Source organism: Lichenostomus cassidix, chromosome 1 (genome assembly GCF_008360975.1).
Source record: "Lichenostomus cassidix isolate B80296 chromosome 1, HeHo_3.0, whole genome shotgun sequence".
In the NCBI taxonomy this organism is placed as follows: Eukaryota; Metazoa; Chordata; class Aves; order Passeriformes; family Meliphagidae; genus Lichenostomus; species Lichenostomus cassidix.
Window position 1 is genome coordinate 31,465,964 of NC_139479.1, and position 25,734 is coordinate 31,491,697.

General features: G+C 39.3%; 1 protein-coding gene across 1 annotated transcript in view; it reads right to left on the bottom strand.

Moving 5' to 3' along the window:
• Window positions 1-9,800: 9,800 nt before the first annotated feature.
• GABRB3 (gamma-aminobutyric acid type A receptor subunit beta3) overlaps window positions 9,801-25,734 on the bottom strand; it is a 114,891-nt gene continuing 98,957 nt past the window's right edge. The window contains exons 8-9 of the mRNA XM_085055558.1: window positions 25,466-25,710; window positions 9,801-13,787 (exon numbers count right to left, since the gene is read on the bottom strand). Of these exons, the coding sequence (XP_084911684.1) occupies window positions 13,437-13,787; window positions 25,466-25,710 (596 nt within the window). The 3' untranslated portion in view covers window positions 9,801-13,436. The remainder of the gene's footprint in view (window positions 13,788-25,465; window positions 25,711-25,734) is intronic.

Consider the following 25,734-nt stretch of genomic DNA (forward strand, 5'->3'; position numbering starts at 1 on the left):
TCCAAAAAAATCTCTGCAGTGCCAATCACATCAGGAGGAAGAGAAATTTTGAGCTTCCATGATAACATGCCAATAACAAGACTGAAGCTTGATCCACCTTGAGTTTACATTTGCCAGCATATGATTTCTGATTTTCCTTTGATGATCATAGCTAAGGTAGGAAGCAATTTTAGGTGCCTATTATTGGATATCCCAACCTGAGACAAACATCAGTAATTGATTTCTGGAGAAATTGCAGAGCAGCTATCTCTGAAAATAAGTTAGTCCTTCAGGTACATTAGATGTGGGTGGCTTGGACAGGTGTACTCTTAACTGGGTAAAAAACTGGCTGGATGGCAGGGCCCAGAGAGTGGAGAGTGGTAGTGAATGAAGCTACATCCAGATGGTGGCTGGTTACCAGTGGTGTTAGTGTTAAAAGATAAAGGGCCAGTCCTGTATCTTTATCAAAGATCTGGATGAGGGGATAGAGGGCACCCTCAGTCACTTTAAGATAACAGCATGTTGGGTGGAAGTGTTGATCTGCTGGAGGGAAGGAAGGCTCTGCAGAGGGATGTGTACAGGCTGGACTGATGAGCCAAGGCCAATGGTGTGAGGGTCAACCAGGCAAAGTAACAAGTCCTGCACTTGGGTCACAACAAACCCATGCAGCACTACAAGCTTGTGGAAGAGTGGCTGGAAAGGTGTCCAGCAGAAAGTACCTGGGAATGCTGGTTGACAGGATTTAAACATGAGCCAGAGTGTGCCCAGGTGGCCAAGAGGGCCAATGGACCAGGGCAGTGACTATTCACCTGTTTTCAGCATTGCTGAGGCTGCACTTCAAATCCTGTTTTCAGTTCTGAGCCCCTAAATTTTGGGGCTGGAGAATGTCCAGAGAAGGGCAATGGAACTGATGAAGGGTTTGGAGCACAAGTCTTATGAGGAACAGCTGTTTAGCCTGGAGAAAGGGAGGCTCAGGTGAGACCTTATCACTCTCCACAACCAACTGAAAGGAGCTTGTAGTGAGTTTGGGGTTGTCCTATTCTTGAAAGTAGCAAGCAATAGGATGAAAGGAAATGGCCTCAAGTTGTGTAAGGCGAAGTTTAGATTAGATATTGGGAAATGTTTCTTCCCTGCAAGGGTAGTCAAGCATTGGAACAGGCTGCCCAGGGAAGTGGTCACTGTCCCTGGAAGTATTAAAAAAATTTGTAGATGTAGAGCTTAGAGATAGGGTTTAGTGGTGGACCTGGCAGAATTAGGGTAATAGTTGGACTTGATGACCTTGGAGTATTTTAGAACCTTGATCATTTTATAAATTTTATGATTCTATGCATGTGCACAAAAGAAAATCATGGCACTGACATGCGAGCTCAATTTTCAGGGTGTTTTTTCGCATAAGCCAAAACTTTCTGTGTTGTTAGAGATCTTTCTTACGTCTTCCTCTTCTATTAGTTTTCTGCTTGCTATACACCTGCTCTGAAACTCTTCTGTTCCTCAGTTGCAGGCTTTTAGTTGCAATCTAATGTTATTTGCACAGCGTTATTGCCTGGAGGCCTAAAGCAGCTCTGGCAAGGCTCCTACTGGCATGTTATGTTAATAACCAATTGGTTTTGTTCGCAGTGAAAGCAATTTGTTCCAACAACTGGGACTCATCCTGCTTTTTTTAGGGAGTATACAGCTACACTCTAGTACAAATATTAAAGGCCAAGATCTTTAAAAATAGAAAGGCAGGAACCACCAGCATCCAAGCCAATAGCTTCAGGATCCATGAAGTAGCTGCCTGGTTCAAACTGCACACCCATACCTGACCCCACCAACACAGATCACTGCTCCTGAGGGCAAATTTACATTTTCAGACTTCTGACTGAGGTATTTGAGCATCCAGGCATCCCCACCAGTTTCAAATATTCAGACGTTTTAACCAGACAATTGTTGAAATTTTGGCCCACCCTGGCATGTAAATACTGCAGGATAATTATTATGCAGATAAGGACTTGCATTTTACTGCATTAATTAATACACAGTAATGGGAATTAAGGTTGCAGAGAGCATGCTTGTCTGCAATGTACTTGTTCTTCAGTACATGCGAAGTATGTCCCTAACATTCCATGTATTTGTATTTATCACTACAAATACAAATGCATCTCTACAGTGTAAGCTTGGCATTTTGACTGCCTGGGAAATTTCAAAATAAATACCCCCAGACAAAAAAAAAAATGTGCCTCACAAGCAATGAAAAGTAGTATGCTAAAATCTGTATTTTTAAAATATGTCTGTGAAATTTTACAGTCATTTGCATTTCAAGTCTGCAATTAGATTAAAAAAAGCCTATAACTGCAGCTGTGACAAGTACTCTGTTATGTGAAAAAAAAGCACATAAATAATCCTCTTGTCCTCCAGTAACAGCTCTGATGGCAATGAATTTTAGCTCAGCGCTCAACAATTGCCTCTTCAAGGTTGTTTTCATGCTTGATACAGTATGAATGGTAAACCTAAAAGAATTGGCATCCAAACAAGATATGTATTTAATTCTACAAATTGCTCTTGGTATTGCACATGAGCTTTTACAGAACACGTTCTCAGGCTTTTAGGATGAGCTGTAGAGCATCCCCAGAGCCACAGAGAGGCTTTTCCTGGCACACAGGATGATATGGCATCCCATCAGCTCCATCATTATTCAGCTGAAGGGGAGATGAAGGTTTATGGGGATAGACATCCATCAGCTCCCCTGGAGCTAGGAGTACATATCCTCACAGGAAGTGGAGCATGATACACACTGGGCAGACAAAGACACCAGCAATTTGTTAGGTGTGCAGTGCACTGCTCTGCACTTTGGCTGGTCGTTGCCATTGTCAATGATTTTCCCTGGTGTTCATTAAGGGTGACATTTGTGAGCATTTTTTATGCTTAGCTGGAATGACAAAAGTAGGTGCTGAGGTTTGACACAGCCCTGTCCTGAGCACCTCGCTTCACATATGGACAATGACTTCAGTTTTAAACCCCAATATATCCTGTGTTTAATGTCTCTTCCTGCCAGAATTAATGCTGATGTTGTAACAGAGGTGTGCTGGGTCTGAGCCCCGAGACATCGTAAAGGAAACGTGGCATCTTGGAAAATATCCATTGCCTACATGAAAAGGCAAGTGGACAGCACAGGGAAAAGTGAATTACACACACAAAAGGCGAATGAAGCTAAATGACAAACTAAGGACTGGGCAGGGGAAGAGATTGATGATTGTTACTGGGAGCATGTGTTGAAACGACACAAGAGAGGACATGATCAGGAGGAATGAAAACAGTAGGAACAATATATAATAATTTTGTCGTTTATGAACCATAAAGAGGGTTATTATATATTTTTTCTGCAAGAGGTGAGAGAAAGACTAAGATAGTGGTCGGGGAGAAAAGAGCACAATGTGACTTAAAATAGCTGAACTTTTTTCAGCTTAGTAAAGGGAAGGTTTAGAAGGATGTGATTTCTTTCTAGAAAGAGGAGTAAATGCCAGAGGGAGAAGGGCTATTTGAGCTAGAGGGCAATTTTGGCAAAAGAACAAAAGGGGGAAAATCAGCCATAAATACTTTCAGCCTGGAGAGCTTTCTACGCATCTGAGCAGCAAGGGTGTGCACTGTCCTCTTGATTTGAGCCACTGGGGCAATCTCTGGGATTTAAAAGTAGAGCCTGATCACTGCATGGATAAGTCAGTGACAGGACTGCCTGGCTTTGACAAGGCAGGATGATCCTAATGTTCAGGGCTTTTGGAAAAGCCAGTGAAAATGAATGGAGTATTTGCTGCAGCCTTTTTGTTAGCTAGAAGTTATCAATAAGACTGAGTGTACTGAAAATTTTCACAGCTGGCTGTCAGACCTTCACCAAGCCAGTCCCCTGAAGCTCTTACCTTCATGTTTTACAATCACTTTACCATGGAAAAGGATGTATATCCATAAAGACAGTGCTTCAGAGGTTATCAGCAAAGATAACCTTTGCTTATTACAGCTGAAGCTACTAAATATGCTTTTCAAGATCCTTTGATATGCCAGCCTGCACTGAACCCCAAATGAGGCACCTAAATATTAGATAGAAATTCTTCCAAAACTGCTAAATTATTGGCAGCATGAGGGTAGCCCCTCTTGCATTCCCATCTTGGAGGTTCTCCTTCCTTCTGGTTGTAGTGATTTCTCTGTCCTCATTCAAACCTGTAGTAACTCACCCTCAGAGTGCTGGACTAGTGTCAATTGGCAGGAAGCAGCATGGGACTCAGGCAATGCTTTTACTTTTGTATACAGGAGAGTTTCTGCCCAAAAATTCTTCACTTCCTAAATCAGAATTGTCCTATAACTTCAGCATGGTCCAATACCATCAGGTCTCAATAAGGCTTCCTTTCCAACAAAGCATGTGATATGTCTGATTAGTCAATAATACTTTAAATATTATAACAACATTTTTATTAATAAAGAATAATTAAAATACCTATCTGTTGCAGTAGGATGTCAGCCTGACTCTGGAGATGGGGAGAGTTTTCTGACTGCCAGACATGCTCTGCTTCCATTTTTTGGTGGTGGTTTGGAAGTCTTTTTTTCTCATCTGGTTTAGCATTTTGCTGCTAATGGGTAGGCCTGGTTTTTGTGGACATCCGGGGACAAACAAAAACTCAGCCTGGTTGTTTTTCACCTCAATAGCAACAATGTACTTTATTAAAATAAAATCAGAAAAATTTCTCTCCCTTGTGTCTATTGCAATTTCTGGTTTCAGTCCACTACTGTATTTTGATCTTTCCTATAGAGGTCTTATATTCTGGCAATTTTTGTTTCTTGGTCTTCATATAGTCAATTAGATGTAAATTTTCCAGCACTCTGGTTAATATTAATTTCAGGTGGTATGAAAAGCCTGTGAAACCTATGAGAGCTTTTCTTTCAACTATAATGGGCTCTGGATCAGAACTCATAATAGCAGTAATTTGCTTGAGTCTATTCTAGCTAATGAGTGATTAGCAGATGCTTTTCCCCTTCTTTACCTAACACTTGATAAACCAGAATCCATGAGGAGCTGTGTACTAAATAATGGTATGATTTTACAACCCTCAAATTGCTTTAGAAAATAGATTTATAAATCATGCACATAAAGGCAACGGATATTGACAAATTCTCTGCTATTAAAGAGGTGGCTTGCTGTGCTTTATGAGAGTCTCTCAACAATAAAGTGTTACCTGCCAGGGGGCACTGGGAAAAACTATCAGATCTTGGTGTCTTGGGTACTTCTCCTTTCTGTTCTCTTTTATTTGAGATGATTTACATGCCTTTTGTATTCTAGCTCAAATTTCCCCCTTTTTTGGGGACCAAATCCTTGTTTAAACATTGTTAAAGGATTGTTCCTTTGTGCAAGAGAGTTATGCAAAGGAATTACTTGTTATTCTCTAAGTCACCTTCCAATCCAAGCAACGTTTCTAACACCGAAAGATACCGAAGGATTTGTTCTACTCGACCTTTCATGATATTTAGGCATCTGGCTTTCCAGCTCAAGTAATCAAGATGATAATTAAACCTACATCTTTGTGAATGTCAAAACTGTCATCTGCATTCAGAATGTTACAGGTCTGCAAGAAATCATGATCAAGAGAAATTTAACATCAGTGAGGTCATTAGGAAATTGTTCCAGCATTGGCTTCACCAAAAACTGCCTTGTCAAAGCAAATGAGATACACAGAAGCGTGCTATATTAAGTGCCCATATTGAATACCTAATCAGTGTTGTTATAAACTAAGCATATTCTTCAAATATAACTGTCAGCAGTATTTTAAATAATGCCCAAGCAGTAGTTGCAGGTAATGGGTGTCCTTTAGATTGTTTCACTTGTAATTTCACTTTAGATTTTCACTTGTAATATGTTGCACTATGTGCAGTTGTATATGCATTTATTACACCAATTAATTATTTTCCTGCTGCAAATGGGCATTGTATTTTTAGAGAAACCAACAAAACCTCTCTATGCTTCACATTAAATAATGGAAAATGAAATGGTAATTAAAAAATGAATTAATGATGCAGTAGCTTCCAGCTAATAATAAGGCAAAATCAGGACTGTAAAATTCAGGGGAAAACGTCTTGAAATCGTTCACATTTGCAAATGAAATCATGTCAGAGTTTTCCACTCCCAAAACAATCAGAAGTTATTTTCCAATAGCCAATGCAGTTCTGAGTTTTCAGCCAAAGCTGGAAACCCATGCTCAGCTCTCACTGATACGAAAGGGAGCCAAGTGGGACACTTGGTCATTATATGGGATCATTCATATTGCAAGATGTCTTCTGTCATCTGCACTGAAACTGTTTCATCCAAAACATTATAAATATAGACAAGTGTAGGAATTATTTCCATTTCTCTGGCATTAGTTCTTTCTCATGCTCCCTTATCACACGCAAAATTCAAGCACAGCAACTCCAGCTGCAGAGGAGTGTGCAACAGCATTTCTGTGCACAACTTTCTCTGCTCAGATCTTTCTTTGGAGATGGTTTTGCAGCTACTTGAAGAAATAAAGCTAAAAATGTTGCCTTGGAACTCCAAATGTGTGCTTTAAATAGCCATCAGGATGATAGTATGTACTTTTGTTTGTTAAAAGTGATGGAAGGACTAACTGGATACCTCAGATGAATGTGCCATGTGAGATGGAATGAATTCAGTCCATGAGTCCTCTGCTGTGGCAGGAGAATTGTACATCTCTGCAGGGCAAAGCAGCATGTCCAGTGTGCAACTGTTCAAGAGCAGTGGCAAGAAATACAGAGTGTAGAGAGAATCCATGCCTTGGAGGCACTCACAGAGACGTGTTTGGCACCCAAAGCCTTTTCATGACAGGAGTCTCCCCTCCATCTAGGATGCAGCTACATGTAGTACTTTTGTCAGCTCTTTACATCAGGGGCAGCTGCCTAGAGCACTCGCCCTAAGACTGTTCTGGGTTGTGTCCTGGGATTGTTCTCAGCTGAGCTGGAATTTCCATCAAAACTCTCCAGCTGCTCAGCCAAGAAGAAAGACCTTTGAAAGCAAGAAGAGCACAAGTGCCTGACTCCAGCCTAGCTCTTGGCCAGCTTGCATAGGGAGATTTACTGTGCACTGGTTCCTGCTCCTGCAGTTGTTTGTGCCTTTCACATTAAATATCTCCAAAGGAAAAAAGATGTAAAGGCTGTTGTTAGAAATTTTAAATACTTCAGCATTTACCTACATTACTTGTGTTTTGGACTGCAAACTCTTAAGAGTAGCCCTAGGCAGGAAATTTAGTGCCAAATTACTTCTGTCCCTGTAGATTAAATGTATAACCTGAAGCAAAATTTGAGCCTGGGTGAATGGAGAGAGGTTCTTAATTGTCTGACAGCCTGCTAATTCCCCCCCTTTTTTTTTTTTCGTAGTTTTCAAAGGATGGGAAAACAGGGTCCCGAGTGGCAGTGCTGGCATTTTAGGAGGAGGTGTGAAGCAGCAGCTCGTTGTTAGACTAATTATAGCATCTGATCTGAGAGAGACTTTCTAACAAGCAGAAGATCTAATGGTACAGATGAGCAAGTCAGCACTTGGCAGCACACACCTGCAGGTTTGGGCTCTCAGCAGGTGGGGGGTTGACCTAGTGCAGGGGAAATGCAAATTCTCACCTGTGATATGGATGAGGGATGGAGGAAAGGCCCAGGAGAGTAGTGATGGGCAGATTTTAAGTGTTTAGAAAAACTCCTCATGCTCTGTCCCACGTACATTCATATAAAAAACACCAGCATCTGGAGGCCTGTGTGCCAACCCGTGAAGGCTAGAACATAACCTGAAATATATTTAAATACAATTTTAGAATGGATAATCTAAGGATCATCATGCTGTATCATGGCCCCGAGTCCACATGCTGTTTGCCAGTGTGCCTCCTGACAGCTGGGGTAAGAGCTACTTTATCTCCAGGTTTTTGCAGCCAGAGCAGTAACAGCTGAAACAACCCAACTGCTGGTGGTAAACTGGGGGATAATTCAGAGTTAGCCTAAGGCTCCCTCTGGAGTTAAAGGAGAAAGATCAGTGCCTCCAAGGAGGGATTCCTTGGAGAGATTCAGAACTGGGATCAGAGCTGTTTTGGAGAGCTCTATGTCAGGAAAACCGAGAAGGGTGCTCTTCCTTCACTTTGCTGGAGGTATGCCTGTGCAGGGGCCACACTCAAGGTTTTTCCTTGTTACCAGGGGAGAAGAAAACTTGCCAGCCTAAATTAGGCTGCAGTGCTGAGACAAAGACATACCACACTGAATGTTGCAAAGGTAAGAGATGTCCAAAGAAATATTGTGCTTTCTTAGGCATTACCTAAAGTTTAGTTTAATTAGTGATTTAAGCTCTGGCTAATTTTAGGGGCAGTTGTTTTTTTCATTTGGTACTATAGCATATCCTATCCACATGGCTCTAGTTTTCAAGTACAACTGGTACTGTATGTTGGTTAAGTGGTCAAAGGGTTTGACTTTCTGAAGGTGTACGTCAGAGTCCACAAGTCAGCTCTCTCAGGCTATAAGAACCACATAAATTAAACACCCAAAATCTGAAATAATTTTTGTAAAGCTCAGACCCTGTATTTGGAGGAGTTTGAGGGCACTTATGAGGGGTTCTTTGTTCGAAACCCGTTCAGAGAAACCTTGGGATTCCCACTGTTTTTAGTTCAGTTTTCAGCTACTGCTGTACCTCTTTTAGCAGGTGGCACCTGCTGTTGTGACAGTTGTGACTATAAAACTAACATCTGTGGAAGTCATCTTGATACTAACAGGACCATTAACTATTTGGAGAAAAGAACCCATCATTTTTTCTAGAACCTGAACTCCTTTGATATAATGAGTTGTACTTAAACAATTAAATAATATTTATCCATACATCATCTCCAAAATAGACAATTAAATGCGTCTTTACCAGATTTTCCCGACCACAACACTAAGCTTGCTACATGGTTCATCTTTCCTACTCTACAATGCAGGCTGGATTAGAAACAAATAGATCATAGATGTAATTTACAATCTGGGAAGCATTGCTAAAAGCAAGCAGAAATGTGCTGGAATAAGAGGGAGCCTTCCTGCTGATGTAAAAGGCCAAAAGCAACTACAGTGCTGAATATTTTATCTACTTCTAAAAATTGTGACATCTATCATTCGCTACTATGAGATTTAAGCAAGCATGTGACAGCTTGTTCCTGCTTTTCAAATTTTTAAGGTATCCTTTGGTTTTGGCAGAAGGAGTTGTAGCACTAACGTCAAGGTGTCTTTAAAACCCCATTTGGCAAAACTCTCTGTATCCTGACTCCTCTAAAATAGCTTGCTAATATTTAGGAATAAAACATTTAATGAACACAGTTAACATTCCTGATACAGCTAGCATAGCAGGAGAAAGCATTATGCTTGGGTTTTAAATATTTGTTACTTGATTACTGAAACAAATAAATAAACACTGTCTTGTTTTGATATCAAAACCTCTTTTTCCTCCTGGGTAGAAACAGGCAAAAGAAGGCCTTTTTCATATAAAGCAGAAAACAAACTTTTTGCTCTTAACTGGCAAAGCCACAGTTTGAAGACAGATTGGTTTGCTATTAAAGAATCTCGCTAAGTCAGTGGAGGTAGTTTTCCCCTCTGCCTTGATCTACTATATAAAACACTAGGAAATATAGTTGTTTAATGCTTAAGAATCTCTTCTGCTACCTGTGTGTCGAATAAAAAATGCTTTCATATTTGGTCTTTTTCTATAAAATGTGTACAGTGAATCATTACATGATATTTAACATTAAATTTACCTAAACAGAGTCATCATGCTCCCTCCATCCCCAGGAAAAAAAAAAAAACCCAAATAATTTTTAAATACTTTTTAATAAATTAATATTCATTCATCAATATTTTCATAAAGCATCTCTTCATCTTTCCATTTTACTATTCTTTTTTTTTTCACTGCTGAAGAATACCAAAAATACATAGATGTGCCTTAAGCATAAAGGACTGGGTTTTAGTTTATCTTTACAATGGGATGAAATCAACTTAGAGTTAAACCACCATAATATTTCTACTGTTTATTGACCCTTTGGGCTATAACAGAAGATAGTTCCAGTTTTCCTTTTTTTTAATGCCTTTTACAAACAAATTATGTGTAAATGTTATTTATAGTAGTGTTGAGTTACAAAGAAGTTAATTAGCTATGAAATACATTACTCTGGTGTGATTTAATTGAAATTACCATTTTTAGTCTTAAAGCCATCTATGGTTAAAATAAAATACTGCAGCTAGTGCATGGGGACAAGAGCCAGAAAATGGGAGGTCAAGGCAAACACTGTTCTTAACACATGGTTGTATATACGTGTGTGTTTGTGTGTAAGAAGTTGTGCTAGGACTGTAGGAACGGAATTGGCAAAAAAAGGCACAAAAATGTGTGTGTAAGATGAAGTGCTAACCTTAAGTGAAATTTTCCCGGCTTTTTTCAAGTCAAAGCAAGACTTGGATCTGTTCAAGGTTAAAGCTGCTTGTGACTAGACCAATGAATGTGAAATCTCGTGAAAAAGCTGAAAGGTGCAACTGCCTACTTTTTGAGAGGACAGGCAAGATGGGGAGTACAGCTCCCTGAAGGAGGCTGCAGTGACATGCTGCCCTCCAGTTTTGTAAAGGGTATGACAGGGAGAGAGTCCTCAGAGACTCTGTCCTCTTGCACATTCAGGGCCCTGAAAAATCCACATTGCCTCTTTGCTCTGTAGAGAGAATAATTTTGTGTCTTCTTGGAAGTTCTCGTGGAAGCCACTGAAGAATTTATTTCAGTGGGATTTGGAGTATACATTTCTATCACGACTAAAAAGTCACTTCTTGTTGCAGGTTTCTGCCTGACCACATGATTTCTAGGAGGCGAGGCCTGAAGAAAAGAGAGCGCTGTGATAAAATCATGAGGACAAGACCACTCTCAAATCCCATTTTTTAGGGTAGTTCTTTAGGGCACTTACAGGAAGACTTGCTTGGAGATCATTTCGAGAGGGAAATTTTTCTAAAGCAAAGCCTACCATTATAATTTTTATTAAAATCAGATGGTTTTGTTTAAACATATTTTGCTATTAAGATAAAAACCTGGGAGAGGTTTTCAACAATTCTAGCTAATATATAGTTTGGGAGGGTGTTAATTGTTAGTTACTTTGATTATAAAGATGACAATGTGCTCTATAATCCGTTCACAGTTTGAAGACATATTAGAAAGCTCACAATACATTGCATTTTACCAATGGGACTTAATACTGAGGAGCTTATAAACACCAAATTTTTCTGCTCCAGCTATATGGGTTCCTCTGAGGCTCTTCATGCTGTGTAGTTGTCTGCAGATACAGTGCTTAAAAACTGCAGTTCCAGCCACTCTGCACCACTGCCAAGGATGCAGCAGGACTGCGGCGCTGATCCTGCCCACGCCAGCAGCCAGGCTGGGGTTCTGGTGAACATTCCCAGCTGGGATCCACTGCAGCGATGCTGCAATGCAACTGTTCTGAGCCCATTCACACTCAAGAGCAGCCCTGAGGATGGGACTGAAACATTTGCAACCCTGGGTTGTCTGTGCTGAATTTTAGTCCAGGGCAAAGTTTCACAGTTCAGCTGCAAATAGGGGTGGGAACAGTAATGGGCTGTACACGGCAGCAACCCAAGTATCAGGGCTCTACTCACAGGTCAGTCAAGTACTAGTGAGAACAGGGGATCAAGATCAAAGATCTTACAGATCCAAGGCAGCCTTTTCAGCTTCACCCATGTTTGGTGGTTTTGCCAAATGCATATCCATACATATTTTCGCCCATAGAAGTCTCCAACTAGCATCCAAAGCTCTCTATCTGTCAAAAAAATCCCATTGATGTCCAGAGGAATTTCACATGCAGAGAACTGTCAGGGCTAAGCCTGAATTCTGTTTTTTTAGATCTATTTATGCTACTGTATTTGTTGTTATTTGAGAATGTACATGATAGAAACAGTGTTTACAAAAAATATATCTTCTTTTCTTTAGAAAGATTTAGTTCTGATAAATAACAAATCAAGTTTACAGATCTGAAGTTGGCATACCTGGACAACTACAATCTACTAGACTGAAAAAAGTTGGAATCCCAGTGAAGGAATGAACTGGGATGAAAACCAAAACCATATTTGCATGAAGGGTATGTTAGAACACAGTTAATGCTGAAACAAAACATACTGCTGTGATCTGTGACGGCAGCACGCTACCTTGGTAAGTGTAGGCATATATACTTTCAGTATATAAATAAAATATGAAAATGCTCCATTACTGAATCAAAGTATTGGAAGTGCTCTATTTGCTCAACTCTAGAGAATAAAAAGTTATAACATCACAGAAACAAAAATATGACATAACATGCGGTCACAATAGCAAGCACAGGGAAGAAAAATATTGAGAAAATATACTTATATGCATATTATGCAAATATATTTTACATTAACATACAATGTTATAAGAATGTTAAATAATATGAATGCATGATTAAAAAAGGCTACAGCTAGGTGATTTCATGTTGAACTAACAAATAACCTGAGACATCTCCTATGATTTCACTGGAATAACAATCTTTAAATCTACAGCAGATGTAGAACACATTGACAGTAGTTGAATTCTCAGCTAAATTATACTAAAAATGTGCTGTTCTCTTTCAAAATGACATGGCAGCTGGAATCAGTCCAAGGGAAGGAAAATGTGCTGTACATTTACAGTACTTACAAAAGATTCATTTCACTGTTGATGGACACTTAAAATGCTTGTTTGAAATATCGTAAACCTGTATATGTCTCCAAAGACCTACAACACTCCCATGATCAGCTTGCTTACTGCAGAAGAGAAAGCAAGAGATCATTAAAAACGATGCCCATTCAGGACTGGGAAAAGATGGATTATGATAAATATAAACCCAAGAAATTTTAGCAAGGAAAAATAAATTTGGCTTGATGAAATCATAGTTGATGGATCCGCAATATAAATAACTTATTTTAAACTTACCAATGTAACTCTACTGCTTTATGATTCATGTGTATGGCAGCATTTACAAATGATATTACTAAATACTGACTTTACATATGATTACAGCTGTTCAAAAATTTCTATGACAATCAAAGTTTTGTAGTGATAATATACAACACTTACTTTCTCAAGGCTTGCTGCTTTGATGACACCTGCCTTTTAATTTAAAAAGTTCCTCTGAAGTGCATTCTATGTTAAAGTGTCCATAACCTCAGAATGAATGTGTTCATGTGTGTGTGCATACATATACTTTTGCTTTGCAGTATGTGCTTCAAAGTACGCACAGTTCTTTGCTACATGTATTCACACATACATGAGTATGGTCTACATAGTAAAAGTTCATATATATATTTTTTTATATATAAATATATATATAAATATATATATAAACTCTGCAGGCAAATAGTACTTCACTTGTTATAATTGAAGTCCTTTAAAAAAACTCAGTCACTCAGTTAACATAGTATAGCCAGTAAATTAAGTTGAAAAGAGAAAATGTGAATGGAAACACCATTCTTGACCATCTGTCGATGGCATTCACATCCGTTAGATCGGGGATTTTTATTTTCAGTTGCGAAGACCTTCTTCGTAAATGGCCCCTCTTGCTATGGGAGCCTGTTCTTTCTGATGGACGCCTTCCAAGGCTTTCACGATGTGAGCTTTGTTTTCTGTACTGGATTCCTGAGTTGTCAAAGGATATAGTTGAATTTCGGGCTTCTGTAACGCTGGTGGTGACCTCGTTGCTTGCCACCTCGTTGTGAATTTCAAGCGATGTTAGCAGAATGTTTCCATGGGTGTCCACCTAGATGGCAAAAATAGAAACATAAATTCTTTCAAAAGACTTGACATCGATGAGCAGAATGTGGGTGTATGTAAATCTCCAAACCCATACATATCTAAAAAAATAATGTATTAATTTTAAGCATGTGATAATCTTAAAAAAAGAAATGGCACTACTCAGCTGCTTAAAATTAGGCAAGTACTTAAATACTTTCACAAACAGGGTTATCATCATACTACCAAACATCTAGTACAAAACTGTAGCTGGCAAACTCAACCATTTTCCTCTCCCTCTAAACCAGCCACGTTTTAAAGGATGGTGTAGTTCAGTGAAACCTCTGCATTGCTGGCAATGGAGGGAGAGAGTAAGGGATGGATCTTCTCTCTGCTACAGTAGGAAATTAAATTACAATGGAGTCACTTTTTTCTTTTTTTTTTTAATCTGGGATCTAAAACTAGGTAATAAAAGTGCCTGTGAAGTTTGCTAAAATCACAAGAATGGTTCTGATGCACCGAATTCTGCATTTTAGAATCACAGAGCTTATTTACAACTTATGTCTTAAACCTTTTCTTCCAAAGTCATTTTCACAGTTTTCCAATCAGAGCAATGCTTAACTGCAGGGATTTTCTGTCTGGGTGATTGATCTTAAAAACCAATGAACTTAAGGCATAGAAAAAAAGCTGCTGAATGGAGGAAATAGATGGCATTCTTCCCTTCCACCACCCTGCTCCAGAGGCAGTGACCAGTGTTTAGCACAAAGTATATTTATCATACTAACAAAGTCAATACTTCAGTTGAGAGAAACTGGACAGTGATTTCTACATAGATATTTTGGCTTAGTATTAATAATACTTTGCCTAATTTAATAGCAACTGCAACTAAAGCAAGGTCTATGTTTGTGTTAGCAGCAAACCACAGTCAGTCAAGGACTAGGCATCACCCTGCTAGACAAAAAAACAGGTCCCTGGTCAGCCATATGACAGAGATTTTCCATACAAAAATCATCAAAACCTCATATAAATTTCCAAGTACAGAGCAATGCAATGCCCTTTTCAGTGATTAAGAAAAAGGTCCTGATCATTTCGAGTCTTTAACAAAAGCTGAGCCAGACTCTCCAGTCCTCCTGGGTGGCAAAAGAGGAGCAGCACAGAGCTGCTGTATGGCTCCTTCAATCCAGAAAATCTTCCAGTTCCTGTGAGTGGCACTGATGAGAAGTTCCAAGCAATGCTGTGAGTCAGTATTTGGTAGTTTCATTGGTGGGGCACCACATCCCCTGTGCCCCATGCCCTACATGCAGGAGGATGTGCAGTCAATACAGGTAATGCAGGGATCAGCTCCAAATTTTCTGCCAGTTTTGGGGCAAGGAAAATGATGGCTGAAGGTAAAATAAATGCTCTATGCTGAGTATTTGCAGAAAGTTAACACACGTGTGATTCTGTTCAAGAGAACAGAAGAGAATTTAGTTCTCCATGTCAGAAATAGATAGTGAATCATGGAACACAGAATAATTTCCAGTTTTACATATGCAATTTATTAATGCATAATTCATCCTGCAATTAATACATTTTTCTAACCTGCCACATGATCTTGCTGTGTGAACTGTGTAGCAGTTGAACATCTCATTCTAGAAGCATCAATTTAAAAGTGGTTGTAAAAACAGCAATTGTCACAGCCTTCTGAAGTTTGCACAGTCATCTGATACCACATCCTTTGCAAGCTCTGTGTGATGCATTAAAAGTATGCACTGCTACGTGTCCGTCCATATGCATTTAACTTTTTTCATTCTTATTAGGATTTTGTGAAATGGATATTTCTTTCATCAATTATTGATGCTTCAGCTTATCTCTTCTCAGGGAAGACAATTATGATAGTCTATCAGTAATGCTTTGCCAAGCTGCTTGCAAATGGAAAAAAAAAAGAGTATAAAATGCTATGAATGATATACAGACAAGTAGGAAAAAAATCCTAAGGTATCCAACAAGTCCTGCTGCTGTAGACAATGGCACATTATACTGATGAGTGCCCATAAATAAAAATAAACAACATGAACCAAAATAATGGCATGGAGAAGCTTCAGTGATGATTAAGAAGAATTTGTTTTCTCCATGGCAGAAACCCTTTGGGTACAAAAGTAAGAGCTTGAGGTTTGTAGAAAGAAGTTCATGCTGTTGAGAAGTCTCTGAAAACAGGAAATAAACACAAGTGTAAAATACAGTCATGAATATCATCACTACTTATGGTGGTCTTTGAAAAGAATTAATTCAGTTTCTTCTGTTTTTTTTTCTTTCCACTAAGAGTACAAATTATGATCAGGATATTTTTATATGCAATGTATAAAATATCTCCACAATCTGTTTTTTCCTTATGAGGCTTAAAACTAAATCTTTCTCAGACTCCCATGGTATCAAATGTCATCTCCTTTCCCATATCCTCCTAGGCTTTGAGAAATGTCCTTCAGCTTACTAATACTGCTGTAGCAGAGACCATTTTGGTGGGCTTCACCCTGAGAGCCCAGCCAAGCCCTTGCAGGTCTCTACTCCTTCTCCGTCCACCACTACAGATGTCAATGGCTCTTCCCCTCAGGAGTTCCTGATCTCTCCTGATTCTGTCTGCCACCTATATATACACAGATATCAGCTCATCCTGGATACTTGGTCCTTCTACACTGAGCCTGGACTGTTGTGAGCTGTTAGCAGAAAGCTTGTGTTATGGAGGGTACACTTCTGCATTCAGGCTTCTCCTGATCAGGGAATTAATTTTATTCCTATTATTTCCTTGCATGGCATAGCCTTCTTCACCTTATCTGCCAACTTCACAGGCCACCTTAACATAGCTTCTGCCTTTGATGTGCCAACTTTTCACTGTTTGTCACGGCACCTAGCAATCAAACCAGAAAGGTGGTCAAGAAAGTTGCAACTTTTGTGTAAATTCTTTTTCTGAAGATACCACTCTGACCTATGAAGCTACATGACAGTATATATTTTTCTTAAAATGTCAAATGAAACATATTTGGAAACATATTTTTGAAATGCTTCTCTTTTTTGACAGAGCAACAGGCTTGCATGTCAAATATAAGGAAGGAGCAGATTAAGAGAAGAAGGGGTCTGCAGAAACTAAATCAGACTAAGGTCCACAGATACTTCTGAGATTAATTTCCTCAATTGATTCATTCAGAGGTTTTGAATAAACCACCTAAGCCCTTGACAACATTAGAGCACTATATGCTAATACTTTGTGACAATCTTAAGGTGATGTCTTAAAGTATGAATACTTAATGCATGCAGCGTGTTAAAAAGTATTTGCACATAAACATGACTTCTGAATCATTTAAGCAATGATTTAAATTACTTTGACAAAGGTACACAAGCTCTCTCAACGAATAAAGAAGCAAACCAATAATGGCAGGGTATCCTGTGCAAGTCGACTCATGTTTGCCTGAATATACAGGGAAGGCAAAATCCTCCATGAGTGAACATGAGTGTTGCTCAGTGGCTCCAGGGAAAATGTTGCCCCAGGTACAGGTTAGGAAAAGTAGCTGACTGGATTACAGACAGTCATGGCTAAGTATGACAAGCAAGGCAAATGTCTTTTATAAAACTTTAGTTTTACTCCTTATGACTCTTAGAATATAATTTTATCACCTGTCTCAAAAATTCTCTCTTAGAATATAATTTTATCACCTGTGCACTGGAAATTCTCCCCAAAATATTAGCACCAGGTTTTATTCTCAAATGTTGTTATAAATCAGAGATGACACTGTAGATTTGGCAAATTTCCCTTCACTTCTTACTATCCTTCTTTAATCAAAATATTTATCTTTTTTTACTTCTCTGCCAACCCTGTGCTTCCATTCTTTTTGCAGCCTCTTTTCTGGCCACTGTGGTTCCACCTGAAGCTACTCCTTCCCATTTCTCCACTGTGGTCTCCATGGTTCTCACATCTCCCCAACCCAAGCAAGGGTTGGTTGTTTCCTTGGAATGTTTCCCAGCAAACTCATCAAAACAGATGAAAACAGCTGAGTACCAAATCATCAATTATTTCCCTGCTGAATCATCATGGACACAAATATGCAAAACTAGTGCTCTTATTTCAGAATCCATTTTTATCAAACTCTATCCCTTCCTCCTCTGAATAACTACAACTCCTGCACCAGAGTGAAGTGACTGAATCTCACATAATTCCATCTGCAGGCTGAGAAGTAGATTCACTTCTGAAGGTTCACCATTACTGAACTACACACATTACAGCACCAGTGAAAAATTCAAATACTCCAGCAGCCTAAAGCATTACACAAAAATGACCATGACTCACCTAACCAAAGCTAGAAGAAGAAAATTAAGATAACATTCACAAAGAACCTGGTCCTTGCTCTTGGAGGAACACCATGTCACCAATGGACTCAGCTTGGATTGTATGTTCTAGGTCCAAAACTTCAATGTCCTATTACATCTGGTATGTCCTGAATCTACTTCTTAATTCTACCCAGGATCCAGGCTCATTTAGATGTTGGATATTCTATTTTTAAGAAACAAAATATAGCAGCTGCTGTTGAATATCTTTCTCCAATATTTTTTAAAAAAATTTCAACTTTAATGCCAGTTTGAAAGCACTTTACTAGGGCCAGGAAACTACCATAAGACTTGATTTATTATTAGGTAGAGTCTGAATTAATTCAAGTTCATTTAGTCTTCTGTTTAATATTCCATAAATTTTAAGGAGTATGTTACAATGAAATTTCTTTTTCCTCGTAAGTCTTTCACTCTACTACACAAAAAGAAAAAGAGCAAGCATTTTGCATAAACCCCATAGGTATTTTTAGTTGTTCATCAATACCAAATTTTTAAATACCATGTAAACACTTGCCATCATGTGAAGCAATATAAATGCAAATAGGGGGTTTAAATAACACAATGAATAGTCTTGCATTATTTTACATCAAAACTAGTATTTAAGTATGTACTGAATCACAGAATATTTTGAGTTGGAAGGGACCCATCAGGATCATCTGGTCTGACTCCTAGCTTTGCACAGGGCCATCCCCAGGAATCACACCATGTCCCTGAGAGCATTGTTCAAATGCTTCCTGAACTCTGTCAGGCTTGGTGCTGTGACCACTTCCCTGGGGAGCTGTTCCAGTGCCCAAACACTCTCTGAGTGAAGAGCCTTTTTCTAATATCCAACCTCAACCTCCCCTGACACAGGTTCAGGCCATTCCCTTGTGTCCTGTCTTTGGTCACCTTAGAGGTCAATGTCTGCCCTCTTTCACCTTCTTTACTTATGCATAAGTGGTTCTACAACATGCAATCAGGCCTTAAGTTTCATACGTGCTCAAAACTAAATTCACCAACCCCATTACGCCTTGGATATTTTCAAAATAATTTAAAACTGCAGACAAAACAAAAATTATAGTGTTGAGTGTTCTCCCTGAGTCTGGAAGTTGATACTTCTCTCACTGCTATTTAAATATGTTTATATTAAATAATAAGCACCAAAAAACTGAAAGAGGTAATTATGTTATATCACCTTAGCAAATGAGCCCAGGATACCCAGCAGCACTGGGAAGATGGAAAGACCTTGAAAAACAAGTAAAGTATGAAGAAGCAAACTAATTAGGAACTTCCATATTGTTATCACTGTCCATCAAGTAATAATGAAATTTGACAATTAACCTTGAAGTATTTGAATGGAGGAAGAAAAGGAAATAAATGCATGGTCCTCCTTTGTCCTGTATTTCACAATGTCTGGATTATTACAGTCTCTGTAATAAGAGCTGCACTATGAATTGTACATACAATTATACAATCCTTCTTACTGTCTTGGGATTTGCACAATTCACATTTGTGGAAAGTGGCTGCAAAACAAAATTAATACATGTATGAGTCTCCCAGTGCACAATGAATGTCCCCATCATGAGCTACAGGATGAGAGTTCTTCCCACAAGAACTGTGCTTATCACCCTTGACAGATATATTTCAAAATTTGGTACCTACTCATCACACTCATATTTCAAAAATATCCCACTGTTCAAAACAGCACTGAAAAAAGTATCCAAGAAAGATGAAGATGCACAAGAGAATACTGCCAGTTTTGCTATTTTTGTACTTCTCAATTTAAACTGAGTGATAATTCTGCCACAGAAGCCAAGATATTAATTTTCAGAATAAAATCCCACTTATGAGAAGGGTTGCTACAATTAACAAAACTGCTAAGTAGATGTAAGTGGCCTGAGCCTCTATTCTCAGCAATGCCTGGTGGGAAGCTGCTGCCTTGGCCGACAGCGGGGGTTTGAGCCAGGAATCTCCAGAATTAAAAATACATGCAGACACTGCTTGATGGGAAGGGCCTTTTTATAAAGAGTTATGCATTATTCTTGTCAGAGGAAGCTCTTCCCACGTGTCTCACAGCCATTGAGGGTTTAAAGCTTGAATGAGCTTGTGTGATAGTTCCTCTCCTGGTTGATACTCTGGGGCTGAGTATCAATCACCAAACTGAAAACATACACTGACACAGTCTGAACCAAAAAGCAATGTTTTTAACAGGGGGCTGTAATGTAGCATATGTGGATTGGCCCAGAAGGAGCAATGTCCAAAACACATATTAACCATCTGATTATTCAAGTAGCTTCTACCAGTGAACAACAAGTGAGAACAGGATTGCCTTAAAGCTCTCTCATGCTGCTTTAGTTGTAAATTAGTCTGTATCTGATCTTTATTTAAAAGAAACAATTTATGTAGCAAAACTGAAAGGTTTCAGAGCTCCAAATGAAGCCTGGATTTGCCAACACAAACAGAAGAAATAGAATTGATTTGTTACAATGGTGATCAATTTTCAAAGGAAAACATTTTTAGAGACCACGTATTCTTTTCTCACAGTTTGTCTGCAATCAGAGGACTTTAGGCATTGATACCATATCAGAAGAAATATTTTATGAATAATCAAAATTAATTTCTTCTTTTATCCTAGGGCTTGCCCTCATATATGAAGCAGAGTGTCAAGGTTTTCAAAAGCGAGTTTTCAATCTCAGACTGGTATGTGTCTGAAAATTGGTCATACACAAAAAGCAGCATCCTATGTTTATCTCAGGAACTATGGTTTGCTGTGATATGCTGGAACAGTTCAGTGAGGAATACTATTTACAGTGCATTATCTGAAATAAAATGTGATGCAAAAGCACTCAAAAGAAGAGACGGCTAAGTGTGAAATTTTCTTTGTAGTCAGCCGCTGATCCACAGATGAGTCACTCATAAAGGCTCGCTCAGGTTTCATCTCATCACCAGCTCCGAATCTTCTGAAACCTTTTCCAGAGATTGAATTTAGTCAGACGTGCTTCAGCCATCGTGCCACCTTCAGCAGTGTTACACAGGAGAATACAGCGCAGAATTTTTCTCTCCCCACTGCTTTTCTTTGTCACCTCTGCAGCATGAGGACACTGGCTGTGCCACTTCCATGCTGCAAGAGCTCTTCTTTCCCTTACACCTGGAGCTATTTGGCTCACTGGCTTCAACACATGGACAGAGCTGGACAGCAAGCCATACTGGAAGCATTGAAGCCAACAAACAGCTCAGCAGCAGCAGCTGGTGGAGCCCTCCTCAGCACAGCAAGCTCAGTGGTAGCATATCAGGAAAAACTCAGAGAGGAGTACCTAAAAGCCTGGCACTGGGGAGGCACATCCATAGCAGCAGCAGCAACATCGGGGTGGCTGTGCCAGTTTTGGCTTCTCAAACCTGTAACCTCTGATGCAGGACAATGCAAATGCATTCATTATGAAGAAGAGTTAATGAGCATGAAGAGTGACTGCTTTGCAAAGCAATTAGCAAATAAAAAACAAACATACCCACATCTGTGGATTTTGTGGTCTAGAACATTTTTGTTATTAGAACTCCCCTGCTCTACAGTCCAATAAGACTAGGAAAGCACGAAAAGATCTTTTGCCACTCTAAGAGGAGTGTTTATAACCAAGCCTGCTAGCTTGCACTCCAGACTTCAGTTCTCTGATGTGTAAAAAATCGACTACAATAGTAGTACCCATGCTGGTTCTACTGGTTTCCATGGGCTAAACCACTTCTGAGTGAAAATAACATGCCATTTTCCTACTGCCTTCTCTTGTTCCCTCTGCCTGAGAGAGACAGTGTCTCAGCAGCACTGCCAGTCTCGGGAGCCATAAAAGCAGAGCTTGAACTCAGGGTCTGTGCACCAGGCAATGTGTTGAGCTGCCCCTGCTCTGCTAGAGCTTCCTCCCAACACAAACGAGTTCCACAGCATCAGAGCCCTCCTGACTCTGGCTGGACGTGATGCAGCACCACGTTGTTCTGTCACTACACCCACAAGTTACAGCATCTGATGTGGACAATAAATGGAATAATTTTTTTTTTTTTTGTTTGGTTCAGTTTGGTTTATGTTTTGTATTGGTTTTTGGTTTTGCTTTGTTTTTCTACCGCCCTGAGCTAGCATTCTTAATCAGTCACAGGGAGCTCATGCACATGGTTCATAAACAAGCAAATTCAATTACTAAAACAAAACAGCAACAGAGCAACCCAAAATAGTAGGCAGAAATAAACTAATAATAACGTATTCTTCCAGTTTTACATTTGAACACTCTTCAGTCTCCTTTCCAGCACAGCATACATTTGACAGTCATGAAATAGTAGTGATAAGTGCAAAGTGGGCTGCCTGCTTTTGGCATTCTCCCTTTCTTTAAAAATGTCACTCAGATTTGTCACTCCAGATCACGTGACATTGGAAGTTATTTCCCAGTATTAGAAACCTTCCCTTTCTGAAAGGAATTACACTCCATGGAAGACTGAAGCCTCAGGAAAACCACAAACCTGATAATTTCATTCTCTGAGCCTCCCTTACTGTGCAGTATTGGCATCTGCTATGTGAGCCTCTCTCAGAACATCCAGCACCTGAGCTCCAGCTCTAAATCAAGAAGCAAGCAACTGTTATTTCAATCAGATTCAATGACTTTCAAGAGCCACCAAAGGAGAGATCAGAAGTTAATCACTCACTATCCCTGAAGAGGTCAGAATCAAGGTTGCAGAGCTTTCATGTACTGTCTTCCATAGAAAGTATGTTAAAAACTCTAGCATGACCCCAGTCCTGCTACATCCATGGATATCTGTATAGTGTGGTAAATGATGGATATGATCCAGAAGATAGAAACTGTTTTAATTTTCCTGCTTCAAGGCTGTGGTGTCTCGAAGCCATGGTAAACTTTGTCCGAAGTAGATCTGCTAGATGTATTTTCCTGAGATGTGCATCCTGAAATCCATGGGACCTCTTGCCTGTTCTGATCAATTCCCTCTGCTTCACATTTGCCAGTGTTTCTCAAATGAGCAATTCAAATTCAACATCCTACATCCACTGAATCTTCTGTCTATGTTTTGTTTCAATGGAAGATTTCCAATTAGCTCTACCTAATGTTTCTGTCTGTTTCTGTTGCATGCTGGCACTGCTTCTCTGAAGGCACTGAACCCAGAAACTGCAACAAAACTCTGCTTGCTTCACCAGCTAAGGCCTGGGGACAAAATGTTTTCTACACAGAAAGAGACCATACCATATCATTTATCCTGTGTCATTTGAAGAGCAAATATTCACAGTCAATAGGAGTATATATGATTCTACAAAGCATACAGACTTCCCTTTCACAGCTGGGACTCCAAGGGACAAAGTAACACACTCTTCTTTCAACTCTGGTATGCTGAATTTGTATCCTTATTTGATAAAATCATAGAAGCTCTTAGGTTAAGAAGTTCCCTAAGGTCACTGAGTCCAACTGTTAACCCAGCCCCATGTTCACCACTCACGTATGTCCTCTCATGCCACATCCACATGCCTTTTGAACACTTCCAGCGATGGTGATTCCACCACTTCCCTGGGCAGCCTGTTCCAATGCCTGACTTCCTTTTCTGTGAAAAAATGCTTCCTAATATAGAATCTAATCCTCCCCTAGTGCAACTTGAGGCCACTTCCTTTCATCCTGTCACTTGCTACATGGGAGAAAAGACCAACCCCCACCTCACTACAACCATGTCTCTAAGTGCCACATCTGCACGTCTTTTAAATATCTCCAGGGATAGTGATTCAACCACTTCCCTGGGCAGCCTGTTCCAATGTTTGACAACCCTTGCTGTGAAGAAATTTTTCATTCATGCACGGTTGATATTAAACCAGCAGAAAAATCAGAACAGTTCATGATATTTGCTTGGCATGCTTCAGAAACAAAAGAAAATGCTGTAAGTCAAAAACTAGGAAAACGGATTGCTATATGGTTTAAGCAGATCCAGGGTATAAAAATGGCATGAACTGGGTATGAAAATCTACATTTTCATTAGTTAAGGTACTCATGATTCTTTTGACAACGTAGACAAATTGATCTCAAGATAGAAGAACTGTCAGTCATGGGGTGGTATTGGACCCATTAACAAGTCTTGTACTGAATTATGTAAATCATTTAAATGGATCAGATTCACCAGACGGTTTCCAGCAGGAGAACTAAACCTTAGTGCATACATCTGCATTACCTGCTTGCAGCTAAAATCTTCTCCATGACTTTCAACTCTGATACTGTTTTATTTCCCCATCTGTATTTCTTATTATTATGACTATTTTTTTCCCAGTAAAGGGAATTATTCGTCCTGAAATCTAGGTTTTAAGTAGTGCTGCCAACTGTGATGAGAATATGGTCTCACAATACAGTGGACAAAATGTGTTTATTCGTTCAGAATTATTTCACAGATACGAGTGCTGATAATTAGATGTAGTTCTGCATTACAGAATCATTAGGATAAAAAGCAGATAGAATCATTAGGATAAAAAAATACAGCTTGAACTACTTTTACGATACTGGTTTTGATAAAAAGATAGTAGTTTTGTCACTGTTAACTCTTCTAATTTATAGCTGATGATAGAAAAAAAGAACCAGTCTTATTCAACAAAACTGAATGAAGAAAACTTCACTGGGAGCATTTTAGTAAAAAAAGAAAGATGTTCTATTCAAACTGACATGGCTTGTTAATGTCAGATACTGCTGAATACCTTGATTTTTTCTTCCAAAGATAAAAAAAAGGGATATTCACTGGATAAAGTAATACTCCAGGCAAGGAAATAGGCTGGAATATAATCAGCACAGACCTTGCCAATACTATGCTTCAAAAATCAATCTAAAAGTTTCTCTAGGACTTACTTTTCTGCTGGTCTTGAACAGCAGGAGATGACAATGCCACACACAGCGTTGAACTATGCTGGCCAGTTAATTAGCATGGCAGAACTAATCCTTTAACTGTTCTCTCCCATGGTAAATGCATCTGCTCTAAGTGAAGTGAGGAGAAGTGTGCTTAGAGCCTTGATTTGCTGACATAGGAAATGTACATAGGTACTTAAAATCACAGTTAGACTATATTTGATTTAGACAAATAAATGCCTTTGTAGATCTAAGCCTTTATTTTCAAGCTAGCTGCACTCCCACTGTCTTCTTCTTACTTGTCACACAGATCATACTTACTTCCATGTCTGTATGCCTACATATATTCTTCTACGTCAGTTCTTGAAAATGAAAATGCCCAAGTTTGTCCATGAAAAGATGTGGCTGGTTGTCACCAGATGGTGATGTTTTTACGCAAGCCTCTTTGGTTTATTTCATACCGATAGTCTTTGCAATGTAAAAATAGAGAGAATATATATAGATTAAAGAAACCTACCCGGTTGCCTTCAAACCTTGAGCGATCATTGTTTGCCTTTGTTGTTTTTTCTGCAAGTTTCTTCTGCCTTTGAGGGCCTTTTCCAAAGAATATATAGTTGACAAAGGCGTATTCCAGTAAGGCCAAGAAGACAAACACAAAGCAGCCCATGAGATACATGTCAATGGCTTTGACATATGGAATTTTAGGCAAAGTTTCTCGCAGGTGAGTGTTGATTGTTGTCATAGTCAGCACAGTTGTAATTCCTACACAAAGAAAAAGATCACATG